This window comes from Typopeltis vanoorti, chromosome 8, assembly GCF_054136105.1.
Source record: "Typopeltis vanoorti isolate ZY-2024b chromosome 8, IOZ_Tvanoo_1.0, whole genome shotgun sequence".
NCBI lineage: Eukaryota > Metazoa > Arthropoda > Arachnida > Uropygi > Thelyphonidae > Typopeltis > Typopeltis vanoorti.
In genome coordinates this window covers 4,533,648-4,556,451 of record NC_143556.1, presented here as the reverse complement: position 1 = coordinate 4,556,451, position 22,804 = coordinate 4,533,648, and the positions used below count along the sequence as shown (strand labels likewise).

The 22,804-nt window shown below is 37.5% G+C and overlaps 1 protein-coding gene across 1 annotated transcript in view; it reads left to right on the top strand.

Annotated features, from left to right (window-relative positions):
- The window catches only part of LOC150103690 (complement factor B-like), a 271,622-nt gene that overhangs the window by 57,572 nt on the left and 191,246 nt on the right, over positions 1-22,804 (top strand). Inside the window, exon 5 of the mRNA XM_090396496.1 lies at positions 9,659-9,850. Within this exon, the coding sequence (XP_090252622.1) occupies positions 9,659-9,850 (192 nt within the window). The remainder of the gene's footprint in view (positions 1-9,658; positions 9,851-22,804) is intronic.

The window sequence follows — 22,804 nt, the reverse complement described above, 5'->3', positions numbered from 1 at the left end:
ATATATAAAGATAGCTGGAGACAAGAAAAATCAAATTATTTGTGTGTTGGCGACTGGAATGCAAAAGTTGGATCAGAGAGAACATATACATATATGGACCATTTCGACTTGGAATTTGGAATGAGAGAGGACAGTTGACTTCTGCAACAAACACAGTATCATCATAACTAACACTTATTTTGAACAAAAACTAACAGCAAGATACACCTGGGAAAGTCCTGATGGAAGATATAAAAATCAGTCAGACTATATTATGATCAATAAGCATTACTTCAATGGGATATGGAACAAGATCATGTCAAGTGCTCACTGTGGATCTGATCATAGACTAGTCCTAATGATGATGAATATTCATGTGAAAGCAATAAAAATTAAAAGGAAACAATGGGATTTACAAATGCTACAAAATGCAGCAGTAAAATCAAAATTTAATGAAAATGTTTCAGACATACTGGCTGCACAATTACAAAATAATAATAAAATGAAAGTGAACCTTCCCAATAGAACAAACTACAAACAGCTACCATAACTTCTGCTAAGAACCACATCAGGAAACATGAAGAAAGAAAGAAAAAACCATGGATAACACAAGAAGTAATTGACCTTATCTATGAAAGAAGAATATGAAAAAGTGCAAATGAAGAAGAAAGATTAAGATATAAAACAATGGAAAGAGAATCAAACAATTATGCAGGAGATTGAAAGAAGAATGGATAAATAACCAGTGAGCTGAGATAGGTGTTACAAAAAAAGAACAAAACCAGAGAAACATTCCTGGAAGTGAAAAGAATGGAAATGCAAAATGGAAAATGGAAATGCTTAATGGAAAAGCAAAATGAACACAATCTAACAACATCAAGGACAAAGAAGGAAATATAATCGTTGATAATGAAAAGATAAATGAGATATGGATGGAATATTTATGAAATCTCTATGATGATGATGATGAGAACATGAGCGACGATTTACTGAATCTTTTACAGCATCGCTCTGCATACCAATTCCAAAGAAAAACAATGCCCAAAATTGTGAGGATTACAAAACTGTGAGCCTAATCTCTTATGCATCTCTCATTGGTGAGAGTGATCATAGGGTCTTGACTTGGGAGGTGGCTAAAGGTGTGGATTTTACAATTAAGACGGGGTACATGTGGAATTATCGGGCTGGTAAGTATGACAAGCTTAGGAGATTGATTGGTTCAGTGCCATGGCATGTGCAACTGTAAGGGCTAGAAGTTGATAGTGCATGGGAGGCGGTAAAGAAGTGTTTGCATGAAGCAATGGCTGACTGTATACCTAGAGTCTGGATAATAAATCAAGTAGGGGTTAAATGGATGAATCACACCATTAAGATTGAGCTGCAAAAAAGAAACACCCATGGAGGGAATTCAAGGAGAAAGGTGACCTACAGGCACATGAACGGTATAAAGTGCAGGACAGAAGGGTAACGAGTGTTGTAAGAAAAGCAAAAAAGGATTACGAAAGAACATAAGAACATTGGCCATGCAGGCTAAAGAGAATCCTAAACAGTTTTTTCGATATGTTGCCAGTAAAAAAAAAATGTATATGGCAGAATGATTTTAAAGAATGCCGATGGTAAGAAGGTAACCAAATCAGCTGATATAGTTGAATTACTGAGCGAACACTTTACAAGAATATATCTTCCAGGTGGTGACATTGCAGAAATGAATGAACTAATTGATTATACGGGAATTGTGGTGAATGAAGTGGAGGTGAGTAGTCTATTGCAAAACCTCAACGTCAATACATCTGTGGGATTGGATGGTATACCAGCTCGTGTCGTACGTAAAGCGGCTAAAGAATTGTCAGTACTCTTGACCATTTTGTTTAATCTGAGTCTCGGGTCTGGGTTGGTCCTGAGGGGGTGGAAAGAGGGGAAAATAGTTCCACTGCACAAAGGAGGCTCCAAGACTACTGTTGTAAATTACTGACCGATTAGCATATCAAGAATCGTTGTCAAGATCTTGGAGAAACTAGCCAAGAGAAGAATGCAGGATTGGATAGATGAAAATGGGATACTGTATGGAGGGCTACAACATGGTTTTGTGACGGGGTAGATCATGCCTCAGTAACTTGCTCAAGTTTTATAACACAGTGACGGCTGAACTGGATAAGGTTTACAGTGATTCTACTGGACCTTGCCAAGGCCTTTGACAGGATACCACATGTTATCTAATCAGTAAACTGGAGCAGATGGGGATGGATATAGGGTTGGTGAGATGGATAACAGGGTGGTTGATGGAAAGATACCAAAGAGTGGTTTATTCAGGAGTGGAGTCCAAAAGACGGCTTGTGACTAGTGGTGTGCAGCAGGGTTCTGTTCTTGGACCACTACTTTTCAATTTGTTCATTAACGATATAGGAAAGGATCTGAGAGGAAGTGTTCACTTGTTTGCTGAGGATGCAAAGTTGGGTAGAGCAATTGTGAGTGCACAGGATATCAAAATTTTGCAGGATGATTTGGATAGTTTGGAGGACTGGGCTAAGGAAAACGGATGTCAATTTAATGTGGCTAAGTGTAAGGTTATGCATTTTGGAGTGAAAAGATTAGCAGCAGTATATCACAGTGGTGGAACTGTACTCTAGGAGATTGATGAGGCTAGGGATTTGGAAGTTTTGGTGGATAGGGAGTTGAAGATTAGTGGGCACATTGCAAAAGTGGCCAAAACAGCTCATCAAATCACTTGGTTTATGAAAAATACTTTAACAAGCAGAGACAAACAAGTTATTGTTCCTCTATATTGAGCCTTGATAAGATCCCATTTAGACTACTGTGCTCAGATATGGGTGTCAGGGTTTCTTCTTGATGGGGAGGAGGTGGAGAGGATCCAGAGACGAGTGACCAAGATGATAGCAGGTCTGTGGAATGAAGCTTATGAGAACAGGTTGAAGATTTGTGGATTGCAAAAATTGGTTGATAGGTGGAAAAGGGGTGATTTGATTTGACACATTCAAATTACTGAAGGGTTTCTATAGGATTAATCCAGAAGATATTTTTGAGAATAGGATTGGTGGTGGGAGGACTAGGGGCCATACATGGAAGCTGGGCAAAAGTGTGGTTAGCAGGGGTGTTAGAACTAGGTTTTTTTACTTGGAGACTGGTGAATGAGTGGAATAAGCTGCCAGAGTCTGTTGTGGGTGCTATGACCATGAATGAGTTCAAGGCAAGGTCTATTATATACTGTGTGAATGTCGAATAGTTGCTCTTGACATGATGTTAGGGCCTCCCTCAATGAGTCTGTCAACTCCTTGGAGTTGCCCGAGATGATAATAATAATAATAATGTATCTAAAATCATCGTAACCACTGTTAACAAAGAAATTGAAAGAGCCTTAACTGGTGAATTAAGTGAACAACAGAAAGGCTTCAGAAGAGGAATGGGAACCATTAATGCTATCCTGGAACTAAAAATATTACTGGAAAGATCACATGAAATGAATGGGAACATATATATATACTTCATAGACTTTCAGAAAGTCTTCGATCAATTAAAAGGCAATAAACTGTTTAATATTCTAGAAAAATTAGACTTAGAAGATCATGTACATAAACTTATAAAAATGATTTACTAAAAGCAGAAAATTGAGCTCTTTAACTCTAAGACTTTTGAATTGAAAATAAAAAGGAAAATTAGACAGGGCTGCATCCTTTCACCAAATCTATTTAATATTTACAGTGAGAGAGTGATGAAAAAGATTGAAAAACAAAATATAGGAATCAGTATCAATGGTATAAAATACAACAATCTGAGATATTATTATTATTATTTCGGACAACTCCAAGTAGTCGACAGACTCATCGAGGAAGGCCCTAAAATCATGTCAAGAGCAACTATTCGACATTCACACAGTAACTATCATACCTCGCCTTGAACTCATTCATGGTCATAGCACCCACAACAGACTCTGGCAGCTTATTCCACTCATTTACCACTCTCCAAGTAAAAAACCTAGCTCTAACACCCTTGTTGACCACATTCTTGCCCAGCTTCCATGTATGGCCCCTAGTCCTCATACCACCAGTTCCATTCTCAATAATATCTTCTGGATTATTCTTATAGAAACCCTTCAGTAATTTGAATGTCTTAATCATATCACCCCTTTTCTGCCTATCAACCAATTTTTGCAACCCACAAATCTTCAATCTGTTCTCATAAGGTTCATTCCACAGACCTGCTGTCATCTTGGTCACTCGTCTCTGGATCCTCTCCACCTCCTCCCCATCAAGAAGAAACCCTGGCATCCAAATCTGGGCATAGTAGTCCAGATGGGGTCTTATCAGGGCTCGATATAGAGGAACAATAACTTGTTTGTCTCTGCTTGTTAAAGTATTTTTTAGCAACCAAGTGATTTGATGAGCTGATTTAGCCACTTTTGCAATGTGCCCCCTAAACTTCAACTCCATATCCACCAACACTCCCAAATCCCTGGCCTCATCAATCTCCTGGAGCACAGTTCCACCAATGTGATATACTGCTGCTAATCTTTTCACTCCAAAATGCATAACCTTACACTTTGCCACATTAAATTGACATCCATTTTCCCTAGCCCAGTCCTCCAAACTATCCAAATCATTTTGCAAAATTTTGACATCCTGTGCACTCACAGTTGCTCTACCTAACTTTGCATCCTCAGCAAACAAATGAACACTTCCTCTCAGATCCTTTCCTATATCTTTAATGAACAAATTGAAAAGTAGTGGGCCAAGAACAGAACCCTGCTGCACACCACTAGTCACAAGCCGTCTTTTGGACTCCACTGCTGAATAAGCCACTCTCTGGTATCTTTCCATCAACCACCCTCCTATCCATCTCACCAACCCTATATCCATCCCCATCTGCTCCAGTTTACTGATTAGAGTAACATGTGGCATCCTGTCAAAGGCCTTGGCAAGGTCCAGTAGAATCACTGTAAACCTTACCCTTATCTAGTTCAGCCGTTACTGAGGCATGATCTACCCCTTCACAAAACCATGTTGTTGCCCTCCATACAGTATCCCATTTTCATTCATCCAATCCTGTATTCTTCTCTTGACTAGTTTCTCCAAGACCTTGACAACGATTCCTGATATGCTAATCGGTCAGTAATTTACAACAGTAGTCTTGGAACCTCCTCTATGCAGTGGAACTATTTTCCTCTCTTTTCACCCCCTCAGGACTAACCCAACCCGAGACTCAGATTAAACAAAATGATCAAGGGTACTGACAGTTGTTTAGCTGCCTTCACATATGAGATATGCTGATAATACCATTCTAATTGCAGACAACAGAAACAAATTAATCAAATTACTGCACCTACTAATTGAGGCATGTAAAGATTTTGGCCTACATTGAAATGCGAAAAAAAAAAAAAGACCAAATTTATGAGAATCTCAAAAGGAAATAGATCTAAGCCAGAAATATTCATAAACAATATAAAAATTGAGCATGCAACAGAATACAAATATTTAGGTACATACTTTACTGCAGATGGAAATCAAGATAAAGAAATAAAAATAAGAACTGCCATAGCTAAAGATGCTATGGCCCAGTCGTGAAATTACTTTGCATGCAAACTTTGTTTGCTTAACTTGGATAAAGGATGAACCAAGAATATAATTTTTTGGGATCTTTAAATTTACGCTAATGACTTACCTCTTCTGGAATATCACTACTCCCATACACAACATATTGATATGTATCTATCGAAAGCCTTTGCAAAATCAAAATATACTACTGTATATTCATCCCCCTTGTCCAAAGTATTCATCACCTTGTTATAATGGGTAAGCAGATTGCTAAAACACAAGCTTCCTTTAGCAAATTCATGCTGTCCATTAAAGAGAATTCTACTGCTGTCAATTCAGTTTTGAATTCTTGTCCTCATTAGCTTCTCCAACTCCTTGACCACAACTCCAGAAAATCAGACTGGCCTGTAATTCAAAGCCTTAGTCTTATCACTTCCTTTACAAAACAGAACAATTTTGCCATCTTTCCATTCCTTTGGGAACCAGGCTAATCTAAGTCCCATGTTGAAAATGTACATTAAGGTTGTTAACTCCTTGGAACATTCCCTCAAGATGTGGTGATATATCATCAAGTCCCATGGCCTTGTTGACATCAAATATACTCAATTCCTCATATACCTCCTGCTCACTCACTATCAGTGGTTCCATTCCCCATTCTCACTCCTTTCAAGTTTTGCATTATGTTACAATCACAAGGATGGAACTTTAATGAACTGTTCACTTAACACCTCTGATATAACCTCTTCAGTGTTTATCATTCTCACCGACCAACATCATCCTCTCATAATCATTCTTCCTTTTATGGCCACATAAGAAAAACTCTCTAGGATTTCTTTTGGCTTCATTTGCTAACTGTTGTTCATACTGCACTTTTGTTACACTTGCTAAGTGAGTCACCTTCCTTCCCTGCTCCTTTTACTCCTCGTGTAACTGATTATCTCCACTCATCTTGTGCCTTCTCCACAATGCATTTTACTTTCAGATTGCATGCTTCACATCTTCAGTCATCCATTTTATTCCTACTTTATTTAATCTGTTGACCTTTAGAATCCACTCAGTCGTTGCTTCTGACAGATAATTCCTGAGTAGAGACCAAGCAGCACTGATTTCCTTCCCATGAAATTCCTCATTCCATGATATTGTTGTAAGCTGCCTTCTGAGTTTGCCATTTAAGATAAGGTTTTATTTGTATAATTGTGGTACTCTACCAGAAGTCTGTTAACACTGTAACCCATTCAAAGAACTGCCATATAGTAATTGAAGGTTGGATTATTGAATTCGTATATTTGATTGTTTAATAATTGATGGTTCATATATTTGAAGGTCGGATAATTGAATGTTCATGAAGGCCGGCCTCGTTGACCGAGTGACTAGCATATCTGCTCTCCAGCCAAAAGGCTGTGGGTTCAAATGCTGCTGCTGTGGGCATCTATGTTTGTGATTGTCTGTGAAAATACTAGTGGTGATGGTCATGGTGGGCGGTAGATGGCGTTGCTGTAGATGATGGTAGTTGTGCTTCGTTGTAGTTGGTGGATTGAGTGGTGGAGGCAGAGAGCTGCAGAGTTAGTGCCAGTTCTAGGGGTTCTGGTGCCCTGATTCATTTTAAATTTTTTTTTTTGCCGACTTAGCTGGCCAAGTAGTTAGCATATCTGCTCTCCAGCCAAAAGGCTGCAGGTTTGAATTCTGCCAGACATGGATGTTTGTGATTGTCTGTGAAAATACTAGTGGTGATGGTGGGCGGTAGATGGCATTGGTGTAGATGATGGTAGTTGCAGTTCGTTTTAGTTGGTGGATTGAGTGGTGAAGGCAGAGAGCTGTAGAGTCAGTGCCAGCTCTAGGGGGTCCTGGTGCCCTGATGCAATTTAAATTTTTTTGCCAGCTTGGCTGGTCAAGTGGTTAGCGTATCCACTCTCCAACCAAAAGATTGAGGGTTTGAATCCCGCAGTGGGCATGGATGTTGTGATTGTCTCTGGAAAAACTTGTGGTGGTGGTTAGCGGAAGATGGTATTGATGTAGTTGCAGTCAGTTGGTGGATAGAGTGATTGAGACAGAGTTGTAGAGCAGGTGCTCTCCCTCGATGAGTCTTTGGACTCCCTGAAGGTGTCAAATAATAATAATAATATATTTGAAGGTTGGATAATTGAGAGATTACTGCAATTTGTCAGCCTAGTTGGCTGATTGGTTAGTATGTACACTCCATCTGCCAGGCTGCAGGTTCAAATCTGCTGTGGGCACGAATGTCAGAGATTGTCTTTAGGTATAATAAATTTAGTTTAATCCTTTATCCAAGTGTGAGCAAACAAAGTTTGTGCCTGAAAGTATCTTCAGGACTGGGTTAAGGTGGTACAACACCAGGGCAACTCATTGCAAAGGTGGAGCAAGCTACCAACACTCCTATCCCAGTATCTCCTATAATGCAAAACACATCTCCTTGCAGATATGTCTAACATTATGCATTAAGGTAAGGGCCACTACCCAGGCTAGTTTCGACCTTTATTTAGGTCTCTTCAGTGGGAGCCAGGCCCAAGTGGAGATATCAGGCAGAAGCATTAGCAGGTCATCTCTAACTATAGGAATTGCCAATTGGTGTGCCACCCTTTTTTTAATAATTTACTCTGGATTTAGAGAAAGATGTTGAAAGTTTATTTTTCACTTGGTTAGAGTATAATAAATTTAGTTTAATCCTTTATCCAAGTGTGAGCAAACAAAGTTTGCACCTGAAAGTATCTTCAGGACTGGGTTAAGGTGGTACAACACCAGGGCTACTCGTTGCAAAGGTGGAGCAAGATACCAACACTCCTTAACCCAGTCCTGAACATACGTTTAGGTGCAAACTTTGTTTGCTCACACTTGGATAAAGGATTAAACTAAATTTATTATACTCTAAACAAGTGAAAAATAAACTTTCAACATCTTTCTCTAAATCCAGAGTAAATTATTAAAAAAGGGTGGCACACCATTTGGCAATTCCTATAGGTAGAGATGACCTGCTAATGCTTCTGCCTGATATCCACTTGGGCCTGGCTCCCACTGAAGAGACCTCAATAAAGGTCGAAACTAGTCTGGGTAGTGGCCCCTTCCCTTAATGCATAACGTTAGACATATCCGCAAGGAGATGTGTTTTGCATTATTTTGCATTATAGGAGATACTGAGATAGGAGGGTTGGTAGCTTGCTCCACCTTTGCAATGAGTTGCCCTGGTGTTGTACCACCTTAACCCAGTCCTGAAGATACTTTCAGGCACAAACTTTGTTTGCTCACACTTGGATAAAGGATTAAACTAAATTTATTATACTCTAACATCATTGTCTTTAGGTGCAGGATGTGAAATTGCCCACTGTGAAACCACCAACCCTGAAGAAGTGACTTAAAAAGTTTGATGTTTGATCTTTAGAGCAGGATTTCTGGATAATGTAAAATAAATTTTAAAAAAATGCAAATATATAAAAATAAATAAAAATAGAAACATAAATCTTAGCTCACCCATGGTACTATTATACTATGTATAGGTTTACAACCTTTTGTGGGTGGGAGTTACATAAAGAAAATGTAAATGATATTTTATTCATTAAATTATTTATTGTAGATATACTTAAAATAATTCTAACTAGATTTAGAATACTTTAAGATAAGGTTCTCATTGTATTGAGGTGAATGCTTCAGTGCAAAATCAGTAATAACGTTTCCCAGGAATCAACGAACCTGGTTAATATTTCAGCATTTAAAAGGATAGCACTCAAAAAATAATCATCAGCAACAGCTCTACTGTGTGATGAAAACAGCGGCGGTCCGTGAAGTTTTAAGTGGGGATGCTGCCTATACAAAATTTTAAAAAAATCATTCTTTTTTTCCTAATTAGTAATCAATTTATTAATAAATAAATCTGTAGATTTATTTAATAATAAATTGGTTACTGATCAGAAAAAAATAATTTTTTTAAAATTATTTTGTATAGGCAGCACCCCCCACTTAAAACTTCACGGGACACCACTGGATGAAAATCTCACCATTGCTGACTTCTTCTTCTTCTATATATGTAGAGTAATAATATAGTATTTGATCTAATTAAATGAATATTTGTGTGAATAAATTTCATTGTTATAATTATTTATTTTCATGTTTTGTATCTACAGCTGAAGTATACTGTCCAGATCCACCACAGATTGCCAATGGAGTAATTAGAGGAAATAAAGCAGGGGATTATTATACTCCTTATGATGAAGTGGAAGTTGAATGCAATCAGAGATATGCTCCCTACAATGGAAGCGACATACTTACATGTGAAGATGATGGAAATTGGGATTCTGAGTTTGCCATATGCAAAGGTTTTTGTTAAGATACCTACAATTTCATCTTTGGATTCATTAAATAACGAAAACTTTAATACATTTTAAACTTTGTTATTATTTAAATTTTAGTTTTCTGTTAAAATTTTATTTTTCACTTGGTTAGACTATAATAAATTTAGTTTAATCCTTTATCCAAGTGTGTGCAAACAAAGTTTGCGCCTGAAAGTATCTTCAGGACTGGGGTAAAGTGGTACAACACCGGGCAACTCCTTGCAATGGTGGAGCAAGCTACCAACACTCCTATTTCAGTATCTCCCATAATGCAAAACACATCTCCTTGCAGATATGTATAATGTTATGCATTAAGGGAAGAGCCACTACCCAGACTAGTGGTACAACACCAGGCAACTCCTTGCAAAGGAGTTGCCTGGTGTTGTACCACTTTACCCCAGTCCTGAAGATACTTTCAGGCGCAAACTTTGTTTGCACACACTTGGATAAAGGATTAAACTAAATTTATTATAGTCTAACCAAGTGAAAAATAAACTTTTAATATCTTTCTCTAAATCCAGAGTAATTTAATAAAAAGGTGGCACACCATTTGGCAGCTCCTATAGGAGGCGATGACCTTGCTAATGCTTCTGCATTGGTATCTCCACTTGGGCCTGGCTCCCACTAAAGAGACCTCAATAAAGGTTGAAACTAGTCTGGGTAGTGGCCCTTCCCTTAATGCATAACATTATACATATCCGCAAGGAGTTGTGTTTTGCATTATGGGAGATACTGAGATAGGAGTGTTGGTAGCTTGCTCCACCTTTGCAAGGAGTTGCCTGGTATTGTACCACTTTATCCCAGTCCTGAAGATACTTTCAGGCACAAACTTTGTTTGCACACACTTGGATAAAGGATTAAACTAAATTTATTTTAGTTTTCTGTATTTGAAGTATTTGATTTGAATATTATTATTAGGTCCGCACAGTTAGCCTAGTGGCTATGCGCTTCGCAACCATATGCCTGGGGAAGGAGTGTCCTAGGTTCGATTCCCGTCGGTAACGTGAGGAGCTGAAGGATCTTCCTCAGCCATAGCCAAGTTAGCCAGTCTTGGGTGTGGACAGCAGGGTTTTTTCCTCAGTTTATTCTTGGGTTTTTCATCCAGCAAAGCAGGCAAACTGGCCTTGAGAACTTAACACTACAGACCATAGGATATACCAAGGCATAGGGCTGACCACCTTATCCTGTAATCCTGTAAACAGATTGAGGTCCGATGATCAATGGACTCTCGACACCACAAAGTAAAAGAGGGTATAAAGAAGATGAGATGAGATTATTATTATTATTATTGTTATTTCCAGACCTCCATGGAGTTAAAAACTCATTGCAGGAGGCCCCTTTGTCATACACACAGCTCATCATGCCATGCATTAAATACATTCACATTCCCTGCAGACACCACACTCTTAGGCAGTGCATTTCAATCATTCACCACTCTCTGTGCAAAAAAATCTGCTTCTCATTCCTTTGCCCACACCCTTGTTATACAGCTTTCAGGGATGACTTCTTGTTCTCTCCAGCATTTCCAACATTCTGTCCAAAATTTCTCCAACATTAATCTTAAAACAATCCCCCGTACCAACTTACCAACTTATATATGGCTATCACATCATCTCCTCTTCCTATCCACTAGACTCAGTAAATTGAATCTTTTCATATTCAACATACTAGATACCAGAAACCACTTTAGTCAATTACCTCTGGATCCTTTTCAATACCTCTTCATCCTCTTGAAAACAAAGTGACCAAATTTGTGACAATAGTCCATATGTAGCCTAACTAAGGCCTTATAAAATGGAACTAGAATTTCCATACTTCTAGAAGTCAGGGTCATTTGTATTGTTGTCAGAATTCATTGTGTTGTCTTCACAATTTTAGATCCCTATCCCCTATCACACCCAGCTCTCTTATTTCTTCTACCTCTTCCAGTATATCCCCACCAAGTTGATACCCTCCATTCCATCTTTGTTTTCCAAATTTCAAAATTTTACACTTTGCAACACTGAACTGGTAACCCTATTCCTGTGCCTTCACTCAGTCTATTCAAGTTCACAAGTAAAGTCACAACAATCGCTGTACTTCTCGTAGTTCTTTCCAACTTGCATTACGACAATCAACCTCATTCAAACCTTCTCCAATATCATTAACATACAGATTAAAAAGCAACTGCCTTGAAAAGACTTTAGGCACACCACTAGTGACTTTCATTTTCTGGGATATTGCTCTCCCATACACAACTTTCTGATACCTATCAGACAGCAGCTAGTCTTCAATCCAATGTGCTAATCTAATATCCAACCACATCCATTATAGTTTAGTTATCAATTTATGTTGCAATCTATCAAAGTCTTTATAAAATCTAAGTGTACTACTGGGTATCCATCTCCCTTGTCCAATGCACCTATCATGTTATTGTAATAAGTAAGCAGATTACTAAAAGATGACCTTTCTTTAAAAAACCTGCACCATACATCAGAGAATACCACTCTTGTCAACTCAATTCTGAACCCCTGGTTCTTTCTAACCTATCCAGTACTTTAACCACAACGCTGACACACAGATTGACCTATAATTTGAAGCTCAAGTTTTGTCACCTCCTTTATGAAGTGGTACAATCTTGCTTTCCTTCCACCCCCTTTTGAACTTGACTTTAGTTCCTGAATTTTACATCTTCTCATGTTTGTAATGGCTGTATGTTTGAAAAGTGTAGAATCACTGGAGAAATGGCAGAAACAATAAAGATAATCTAAGTATTTGAATCGTGCTGTAAAGCCTGGATGTTAATCTTTACTGCAGTTCTGCCTTCATCTATATAAAAAAAACAATAATGCACATGTTTCAAGTATGTGGTTTTCAGAGCATTTTACGTAAAAATGAATATCTCACTAAATAAAATTAAACAATACATGAGTTATATGCATAATTATGAAACTATAGACCATTGCAGTTTCAGTGATGTGCAATGTACAGGTCTCCTTATCAATAAACCCAGTTTCTCACACCTTCACCTGTTTTCACCAAATTATCTCTGGTAACTTCAGTGAATATTCTTGCTGTAAAATGATACCTTCTTTGGTAATGGCCCTGCTTTATATTATCTGACATCAGGTGTGATACGAAAATGTAGTTTCTGAAAATCCATGAACCGGTATCTTCCTAGTTGTAGAAAATGCCATCTAGACCTATTAGGTGATTGATAATTGATCTTCATTGCCTAGCAAAACACCACCACTACTACCAACTTCCTTAATGGGGTCTCAAGTGGCTGCTACCCTATTTTGGATCCCAAATCAGGTGTTCTGTATATTTCCCCCTCTTCCAATCTTATGACATGTTCTGTAAGTGATACTCATCAAGGGCATACCAAATATACTGTGGAGATCCTGCACCTCCCACATCTTAGAGGGTATAGCATTAAAGCAGTTCTACAGGCTGTCTGCCAGATAATGTATATGGGACAACCAGATGGTAATGCATTTAGGAAACTTCCTAATCAGCCAACACATATATCTACACTGCCAGGTTATGCCTGGAGGTGATGAAATGCAATAGGCATTTTTGAAGTAATTTTATGACACAGACTGCATCTAACACCCATACAGAGAGCAAGATGTCTAAGAGGCTGTCTCATCCCACAGTGCGAGGGTGGTCTGAAAGGTTCTCGGCCTTGACCATAGATGGCAACACTATTGGCAAGATTTTTTTTTTCCTAAGTTGGTACATCTGTCATAAGCATCCATGTGAAATTGCAATTCATTCTATCAAGTAGTTTGTTTTATACAGCTGCCTGAAGCAAAAGTGTTGTCTGTATCCCTTGAAATGAATAAAATTAGTATCATGCGGTTATAAAATTCTTTGCAAAAAAAAAAAGTTTAATTCCAAAAGAAATTCATTTGAAGTTCATAAAAGTTTATGGGCACTCTTTGCCTTCGTTTTCGACAATTAATGAAATGGGCTGCCGAGTATAAACATGGCCGTACCAGCCTTGAAGATGATCCACATGAAGGAAGTCCAAAAAGTGTAACAACACCAAAAATCATTGATTAAGTGCACGATATGGTATTGGATGACTAGCAAGCCAAAGTTCATGAAATTGCTGAGACTATAGGCATTTCAAAAGAATGTGTAAGATATATTTTGCATGAAGAATTGCAAATGAAAAAGCTTTGCGCAAGATGGGTGCCACACTTGCTTCACAGCAGATCAAAAATGCACTCACATGAAAATCTCTGAACAGTGCTTGGAGTATTTTAACAAGAATAAAACTGATTTTGTGCATTGATTTATTACTATGGATGAGACCTTGGATTCACCAGTATACACCAGAATCCAAACAGCAGTCAAAACAGTGGACAGAATCCAGTTGTTCAGCACCAAAGAAGACATCAACAGGAAAGGTCATGGCATTGGTGTTTTGGGATGCTAAAGGCATTTTGTTTATTAATTATCTTGAAAAGGATAAAACAATAATCGGGGAATATTATTCTGATCTTTCAACAAGACTAGATGAAAACATTCGTTAGAAAATACCCGATTTGTAGAAGAAAAAGATCATCTTTCATCATGACAATGTACCTGCCCACAAAGGTGTTTTGGCAATGTGAAAATTAAGGGATCTGCACTATGAATTGTTGGAACATCCACCCTATTCCTCAGATTTGGATCCCGTTGACCTCTATCTCTTCCCAAAACCAAAACTCTTCCTTGCTGTTGAGCATTTTTCTTTGAATCAAGAGGTGATTGTAGCTGCAGAGGGATATTTTGCAGATTTTACTAAGAACCACTACATGGATGGGATAATGGTGCTGGAGCATCACTGGAATAAATGTATTAGTCTTAAGGGAGATTATGTTGAAAAATAAAAATAAAAATAATTTTGAAATTATAAATTCGTTTTTTCGTTGTTAGGCCGAGAACTTTTCAGACCACCCTCGTATGAAGGGAAAATAAATGTGTGTTTGGCCCTTTACCTTACATTACTTATTTTTATTACTTTATTACTTACATTACTTATTTGGACTCCTGGGAGTCCAAAGACTCATTGAGGGAGAGTGTGCCAACAGCATCGAATAATTGAAACCCTTCCAACTACTAACCATGCTCAAACTTGCTTAACTTTTTGCATGAGCCATTAGTAGCAGAGGCTCTACCAATCGACCAATCTTTGCTGGCATATTGTGGGAATATAGGTATTGTGGGAATTGTGAGATGTGATTCATTAGTTAGTGCTGCTTTTATCACAGTTGTCTCTAATTGCATATAATAATGATTCCATGCGTCAATGATAGCATAGTATTTTATAACATTGTTATGGCCGAGTTGGATAAAGGGAATGGATACACTATGATAATGTTGGATTTTTCTAAGGCATTTGATAGGATACCACACGATAGGCTGTTGTGTAAACTGGAGAATATGGGATTGGAACATAATCTATTGACTTGGATCAGGGGATGGTTAACAGATAGATATCAAAAAGTGGTATACAGTGTTTGTGAATCTGCCAGATTAAGGTAATTAGTGGTGTACCTCAGGTTTCAGTCCTTGAGCCATTATTGTTCAATCTATACATTAATGACATCAAGCAGGGTCTATCATCAGATTTGCAATTGTTTGCTGATGATGCGAAGATAGGCAGAGCAATCAGGGATGCTACTGATATTCAGCAATTACAAAATGATTTGAATATACTGGAAATCTGGGCAAACAAAAATGGCTGTCAGTTTAATATTAGTAAGTGTAGAGTTATGTACTTTGGCATGATTAGAGTTCCAGCAGCATATTATATTAGCAGGGTTATGTTACAAGAAACCGAAGAGGCAAGAGATCTTGGTGTATTGGTAGATAAGAATTTATAGTTCAGAGATCACATAGCAAAAGTTGTAAATACAACTCAGAGGATAATTTCAATGTTGAAGCGAACCTTGACATGTAAGGATAAGGAAGTAATTTTGCCTCTTTATAAGGCTTTGATAAGACCACACTTTAATTACTGTGCACAGATTTCATCTCCCGGGTTCCAAGGGGATAAAGAAGCTGTGGAAAGGGTGCAAAGAAGAGTAATAAAGATTATATCTGGATTATGGGATTTAGATTATGAGGACAGAGTGAGAGTATGTGGGTTACAGACTCTGGTTAACAGGAGAAAAAGGGGTGATATGATAGAGGTCTATAAACTTTTGAATGGGTGTTATAGCATTTCAACTGATGAAATTTTTCGTTATATGGAAGGTGGGGAGAGAACACGGGGGCATCCATAGAAGTTAAATTTATTTGCAGTCAAGAAAGGGGTAAGAGCTAGGTTTTTCTCCCAGAGAGCAGCGAGTGAGTGGAATAATTTGCCCTTACAGGCAGTGAGTGCATCTAGTGTGAATGAATTTAAGGGTAGGTATGATAGCTGGGTTGGGTAATTTACAGCCTCCCTCGATGAGTCCTTGACTCCCTGGAGGTCTCAGATAATAATAATAATAATAATAATAATAATAGCCGAAAATTTCCACGAAAATACCCCCTGAAGACCATTCGTCTACCCCCCAGGGGTATGCATACCACACTTTGAGAAGCACTGATCTACACCAATGGCATCTACCGCCGACCACCACTAGTATTTCCACAGACAATCACAAACATTCATACCCACAGCAGGATTTGAACCCACAGCCTTTTGGCTGGAGAGCAGATATGCAAACAACTCGGCCAACTAGGCCAGCAATATAATTAGTTTTAATACAGCATAAAAACTAGATGTCATTAATAAACTAAAAAACAGGACTTTAAAGATTTCCCAGTGAGCAAGCACTTAAACATGAATTAAAAGTTACCAGCATTTACATAAAAAATACTGTAAACACAAAATCTTCACAAGACTCTACTCAAAAACAAAAATAAACTAGATTACAGTAAAACTGAAACCATTCCACACATTAAAGGGATATTAGAAAAAATAAATGGAATACTACAGAAATACAACCTTAATGCCACCTTTAACCCTTCTGCAAAATGAAGGAACTTATTCAACTCATCCAAGGATCCACTTCCTAGACTGGCCCACCCTGCAGTGTACCGTATTCTTTGCACCTGTAATTTGCCTATATAGGTGGAACAAGATGCCCAATTCCTATCCAAAAAAAAAAAGAAATATAAATATAAATTTAATGACACATTAAATTTAATAACTATGGTAAATCAAGCCTTTTTGATAATTCCGAGAATACTCTACATAGAATTGACTGGAAAAAGCACCTCTTCTTTACATCACACTAAAACATGGTATGAACATAAATTTAAGGATGGCTGTGAAATTCTTATAAACCACCCTAATCTTAAGAATAATGGTGGTCTAAAAATCCCAAGAATATGGATGACACATATTCTACTCAAACAACCATTTGTTCTAAGAGTTAATTATAATTAGGACTGTAGTAAGCAGAAATATTAGCTTTAATATAACAAATACTTCTGTTAATTTATTATTATTACTGGTATCTCCATGGAGTCAGCAGACTCATTGCAGGAGTCCCAAACTATCAAAACAATATCTAACATATCTCTTCTTGAATTTATTTATAGAACTCTTGTTCTTCCATCGCTATTACACAGCCGAAACATTTCCTCTACATCAACCTTATAAAACCCTTTTAATAATTTAAATGTTTCTATCATATCCCCTCTTCTCTGCCTATCAACCAACTTCTGCAATCCACAAGCTCTCAATCTATCAAATAGGGAGCATTTTTTACATCACTCACCAACTTAGTCACTCTGCTCTGAACCCTCTCCACAACCACCTCATCTCCAAGGAATCCAGGTGACCAAACCTGAGCACAGTAATCCAAATGTGGAAGTATCAATGCCATATAAAGGGGAATAATAACCTCTTTATCTCTGGATGTCCTCAATAACCAAGTAATCCTATGTGCAATCTTGGACACCTTGGCAATGTGTCTCCTGAACTTCATCTCCCTATCCACCAACACCCTCAAGTCCCTAGCCTCATAAATCTCTTGGAGTACTGTTCCATCATTGTAGCACACAGCTGGTAATCTTTTAATCCCAAAATGCACAACTTTACACTTTTCCCATACTGAACGGACAGCCATTACCTATTGCCCATTTTGCCAGCTTTTGCCATAAGCTGGCAAAATGGAAAGATAAGAAACAACCCATTTCCATTTCCTATATCATTTATGTACAAATTAAACAACAATGGCCCAAGCACAGAGCCCTGAGGCACACCACTGTTCACCTGCCTCATCCTGGACTCTGCTCCTCCATACCTTCTGGTATCTCTCTCCCTGAGCCATTCTCCTATCCATATCACCAGTTTAGTATTCATCCCCATCCTCCAATTTGTGCAACAGTGTTCCATGGGGGTATGCTGTCAAAAGTCTTAGCAAAATCCAGAAGCACCACTGTTAGGCATTTCCTTTGTCCAACTCAGATGTCATTCTATTATAAAATGTTAATAAATTGCTAAGGCAGGATCAACCTTTAACAGAACCATGTTGGCCCCTATAGATTATCATTTTCTGATCCACCCATTCTTGAATTCTGTCTTTAACCAACTTTTCCAATACTTTTACCACCACACCCGAGATGGTGATTAGACTGTAATTAACTGCAACAGTTTAGAGCCACCTTTATACAAAGAAACTACTTTGCCTTCCCTCCACTTCCTAGGGACCACACCAGAGTTCAAACTTAGTTAAATAACCAAGTAAGAGGCATTGACAATTCCTTTGCACATTCATGCAACACACAAGCTGATATTCCATCTAAACCTACAGCAGTGTTTGTATTTAAATTTTGTAATATACTAAGTACCTCTGATTTCTTAACTTCAATTCTCACATTGCTACTGGTACAGAGATATCCTCACTTGGGTGATAGACTTTTGAAAAGTGATCACTCAGAAACTCTACTATTACATCTGAATTGTCACCTCAGTACTATCAGCACCCACTAAGGTTATCCTTCCAAAGTCATTCTTCCTTTTACTTGCCACATAGCGGAAGAACTCTTTACTATTACCCTTGATTTCCTTGGCTAAAGTCTTCTCATAATCTGATTTAGCTTTTCTTACTATGCTGGTAACCTTCCTAGCTTGAGCCTTGTACTGATCGCCTTTCTCCTTGTAAATTCTCCATAACTTTTTATTTTTTTTGCAGATGAAGCCTAATACTACTACTACTCATCCATCTAAAGCCTACCTTGTTTGTCTTCTTGACCATAGGACACATTCTGATATTGCCTTCCTCAGATACCCACTGATTTTATCCCATGCATTGCTAACATCTTTCCCCTGAAATACGTTCTGCCATGTGTCAGCTGCAAGCCCACTCTGAAATTATTGATTAGGCCACCAAATTTGCCATATTAAAACTATTTATATGAATTTGTTCTCTGATGTTATAAATAGAATATAGCTTTGATGTAGTTTTTTTTTTTTTTTTACTAGAGATCAGGCCAGCAGAATAACATTTGATCAAATTATTGCTACTTTGGCATACTTTGAAATACAATCTAGTATGTATTTGAATAATATATGTGTATACTCCACATAATGATCTTAATATGAAGGTCGAAACATTGGAAAATTAAGGTAATTATTCTTAACATGGTTGTAGTCTTCATAATTTACCAAAATGAATGCTGATCACCATGTAACAACAAAGGAAACTGGTTCTAGTATGTTTCTCTACTAGAGATTGTGTAATATATTGTTAATTATAAAATTTATTTTAACAAAGTTTAATATTTTAACATTTCATATGAAAATGTACATCCCAGGTAGCCAAAAGTATTTACTTCTAATATTTTATTATCTATCGCTATTTTATTTGTTACTAGGCTATTAGTTTCTCTGTTATTATTTTATTTGTTTTTTCTTTACAAGTTATTATTTGTGTTTTTTCATTGAATATCTTTATACTATTTTGTTTTGAAATTTATATCTATAGTCAGGAAGACAAACAAGGTAGGTGTTAGATGGATGAGTAGTAGTAGTATTAGGCTTGATCTGCAAAAAAAAGAAAAAGTTATGGAGAATTTACAAGGAAAAAGGATATCAGTACACCAATGAGCTGTACAAAGCTAGGAAGGTTACCAGCATAGTAAGATAAGCTAAATCAGATTATGAGAAGACCTTAGCCACAGAGATCAAGAGTAATCCCAAAGAGTTCTTCTGCTATGTGGCAAGTAAAAGGAACAATGACTTTGGAAGGATAACCTTAGTGGGTGCTGATGGTATTGAGGTGACATTTCAGATGTAATAATAGAGTTACTGAGTGATCACTTTTCGAAAGTCTATCACCCAAGTGAGGATATTCTGTACCTGTAGCAATAAGTAATGTGAGAATTGAAGTTAAGAAATCAGAGGTACTTAGTGTATTGCAGAATTTAAATGCAAACACTGCTGGGTTTAGATGGAATATCAGCTCGTGTGTTGCGTGAATGTGCAAAGGAATTGTCAATGCCTCTTACTTGGTTATTTAACTTAAGTTTGAACTCTGGTGTAGTCCCTAGGGAGTGGAAGGAAGGCAAAGTAGTTTCTTTGCATAAAGGTGGCTCTAAGACTGTGGCAGTTAATTACAGTCCAATCACCATCTCGGGTGTGGTGGTAAAAGTATTGGAAAAGTTGGTTAAAGACAGAATTCAAGAATGGGTGGATCAGAATATGATAATCTATTGGGGCCCAACATGGTTCTGTTAAAGGTTGATCCTGCCTTAGCAGTTTATTAACTTTTTATAATAGAATGACATCTGAGTTGAACAAAGAAAATGCCTAACAGTGGTGCTTCTGGATTTTGCTAAGCTTTTGACAGCATACCCCATGGAATACTGTTGGGCAAATTGGAGCAGATAGAGGTGGATACTAAACCGGTGATATGGATAAGAGAATGGCCGAGGGAGAGAGAGCAGAAAGTGGTGTATGGAGAGCAGAGTCCAGAATGAGGCAGGTGACCAGTGGTGTGCCTCAGGGATCTGTGCTTGGGCTGCTATTGTTTAATTTGTATATAAATGATATAGGAAACGGCTTGAAGGGAGATATTCAGTTGTTTGCTGATGATGCAAAGTTGGGGTAGTGCAATAAAAAATCAAGCCGATGTTGAGAGTTTGCAGGATGATTTAAATAAGCTGGCTTATTTAGCTTCATACTACATTGATGGAAAGGTACTCCAATAGATTCATGAGGCTAGGGACTTGGGGGTGTTGGTGGTTAGGGAGATGAAGTTCAGAGGACACATTGCTAAAGTGTCCAAGATTGCACATAGAATTACTTGGTTATTGAAGAACACACTAACATCCAGAGATAAAGAAGCAAATATGTCATGTTTCTTTGTGTGAAGGGCACAAAGAAACATCCTAAGAAATACTTATACTATACTCATAGTAAAAATACTACAAAAATTATGGAATTATGCAAAGAAAAAAAAACTAAGATAAAAGGAATAAGTGTGCTGCTATGTGCATCTAATGACATTTTAAATGAAATGTTGAGCACCTATTATGTTGCTGGTTTATCATGTATAAAACATGATTTTTATTCCTTTTATCTTTATTCTAAGCTGTTTTAAATCAATAATTAGCATAATTCACAATTCATCTTTTCATTGTTGATTTTTTCATCATTGGTTTTACTCATGTTTTTTTATTTATCTGAATGTATTTCAGCACTCACTTATTAGATATGTTGTGTTGACGACTTTTACTTGTATGACAATCTACACCCTGATCGATTCCTTTGCCAAGTTTTTTCCATCCTTACTTTGAAAAATTTACAAACAGATATGTAGACTTATATCCTTTAATTAAAACCTCATTTAATTTTCATCTTACCCTGTTTTTACAATACAGACTGCTCCATTGTAAAAAATATTATTATTATTTTTTTTTTAAATGCAACTTTAAACAATTTTAGTAGCACTGTGATCTTTCAGAAATTTTTCAGTCTTAATACCACCTTTCTTTCTTAACCATTAATGAAAGTGCAACAGCACATGGCACATGTAACTGTTTAAAAATGTCTCCTTAAGTATTCTTTCCTGTTATTACAAGATTTTTTCAAATCAAATAACCAGTTTTTCTTGCATATTTGATATTATTCAGTGTTCATGTTTTTAATAATATAGTTTTTATAATATATAACATTTACTTTTATTTCCTCTCTTAATCCTCAGAATATTTCATGATTTATTATTATTATTATTATTTTACACCTCCAGGGAGTCCAAAGACTCATCATGGGAGGGCACCTGCTCTACAACTCTTGTCTCCACCACTCAGTTCCTGCAACTACACCAACACAATCTGCTGATGGCCACAACCACTAGTATTTCCACAGACAATCACAAACATCCATGCCCATGGCTGAATTCAAGCCCACAGCCTTTTGGCTGGAGAGCAGATACACTAACCACTTGGCCAACCAGGCTGGCAATTATTTGTTTATATGTTAATATACTCGTATGTCTTTATGTTTATATGTGTGTTGCCTAGGTATGATAATGATGAGCTGAGCAGAAGAGCAGTAATATTGAATAATAATAGCTAGAATGTGTGACAAGAGAGGACTGGTATATGTGGATACTTGGATTGCATTTGAGGAAAGAGAGGAATTGTATGTGAGAGACCGCTTACATTTGAATGAGGAAGGACTTAGGCATCTGGAGAGATTGCTGTTCTGAATGAGTCAGTGTGTCCCAGGGAGGATGATAGCAGGGATGGCTGCTTATGGGAATGGATACTTGGGAGAAGGGAGAAGACATCAGGTAACACTGAGCCCAATGGAGTCTAGAGGGGATAATGTTGGGTATAGAAACAATGGCGTTTATATGCTTTATACTAATGCTAGGAGTATACAGAATAAGGAAGAGGAATTGGTGGTGCAGATAGCATCAGCCTGGCCAAAAATTATTGGGATCGCTGAGATGGGGTTGA